Genomic DNA, 1,464 nt, shown 5'->3' on the forward strand with positions numbered 1-1,464 from the left:
GATGTCTCTTTGCATATCAAGTATGTCTCTCTTTAAGGGGAGGTGCAGAAATTAAAACATTTCAAATCTGAGCAGCATTCAGCCTCCCTTGTTTCATACTGTAGCCATGACATAATCACTCACAGTGGGTTTACAGTGCCATCTTGTCGTAAAGAGTTTCCGATGCGAACCTCCACACCATTGAGTTGCTCTGCACAGCAGTCTCCTCTGTTGGTGATGACGACCTGGGTGACTATATATGAGTCCAGCAGGTCCACTCTCCACCAGGGGTTGTTTTCAGTATCAGTGTGGGTACAAGATCCCTTTGTAAGGTCAGCATTTAGGTTTCCATCAATAGCATTGGAAGCACCTACAAATGCATTCCAAGGCTCCCCTTTGTACTGAGAAGACTGTGAAGCTTTGCCACGTAAAGCCACATTTTCTGAGAAGATCAGAGAAATTCAACGAAGAATAAATTAATCACAATATTGGTTGTTTTGCTTAAGATATTTGTGCAGTCATTAAAGAGGTCTTCCATTTGTTTGATGGTTGATAGTTTGAATGTTACTTTTCTGTCTCAGTGGCACGTACTTGCATTATAACAAGGACTATATGTAGGCATGAAACAAATATTTCGCTATTTATATAAAAACACAATGAGAAATCAGATGAAGTATTTTACTGTCTTTGCATTTTGACAGCTTCTAAATTGGCACTGATGAAGTCGTGTCCAGAAGAACTATCAATGTAATGAATAATAAGTCATGCTTTTATCAGCTTTGAAAGGAGTTGTAAAAGATTGCACTCTTATTTATTGTTTTAAAATTAAACCAAACAATCAATCTTGCATTTTCTCAAAAACACGAAGTGGAAAAACAAGCAACTAAAAATAAAACAGGACAAGACAACACATTTTTAGCCCATTTAAGGAACCCTTAATGTAAAGATTTATAAATATAAACTACATATATTTGGAAGTCAGAGTATTTAGGTTTTTGCTTACATTTAAGAAAATCCTTTCTCTAAAGAAAAACATAATTTTAAATAAGTTTAATTAGATTAACTGGCTCTGCTTATAGATTAATGTTCTATCACAAACAATGCTTATGGTCTCTAAATTTACACAAATACTTTCACATGCTACTTACGGTAAGTGTAAGCTGAGCAGATTGGCAGGAGGAGCAGCAAATGAAATAGTAAATCGTACCTCATGATTCTGACAAAAACAGAGAAAAACTGGGATTTAGAATAGTATAACTATTTTATAACATTTTATGCTATATTATAGTAAATCGTGTCCTTTTTGTGAGAATTTTTGGTAAGAATTATTTATGAGAACTGAGAAATTACCTTGATTCTTAGGTGGGTTTGCTGTTTGAGGTGAGGGATTTGCCTTTGAGCGTTTGCTAAGTCCTTCACTCATCTATTTATATCAGGTAAAACTCAGTTGTTGTCCAATCACATCTCAGAGAATTCAACTCCTAC

General features: G+C 35.2%; 1 protein-coding gene across 1 annotated transcript; it reads right to left on the bottom strand.

The window, feature by feature from the left end:
- Positions 1-104: 104 nt before the first annotated feature.
- Positions 105-1,198, bottom strand: LOC106944305 (fucolectin-like). The gene is made up of 2 exons (XM_015027470.1): positions 1,128-1,198; positions 105-421 (listed from the first exon to the last, which is right to left on the bottom strand). Exons 1-2 carry the CDS (start codon positions 1,189-1,191, stop codon positions 120-122), a joined length of 366 nt encoding a protein of 121 aa, XP_014882956.1. The 5' UTR covers positions 1,192-1,198; the 3' UTR covers positions 105-119.
- Between the last annotated feature and the right edge of the window lie 266 nt (positions 1,199-1,464).

This window comes from Poecilia latipinna, unplaced genomic scaffold, assembly GCF_001443285.1.
Source record: "Poecilia latipinna isolate Pla-1442-1.1 unplaced genomic scaffold, P_latipinna-1.0 Scaffold7968, whole genome shotgun sequence".
NCBI lineage: Eukaryota > Metazoa > Chordata > Actinopteri > Cyprinodontiformes > Poeciliidae > Poecilia > Poecilia latipinna.

Excerpts from the sequence above, each read along its gene's own strand:
- LOC106944305 (XM_015027470.1), bottom strand. The coding sequence starts at position 1,191 with ATGAGGTACGATTTACTATTTCATTTGCTGCTCCTCCTGCCAATCTGC. Across the intron at positions 422-1,127 it reads CTGCTCAGCTTACACTTACC|AAAATGTGGCTTTACGTGGC; the intron begins GTAAGTAGCATG and ends TGATCTTCTCAG.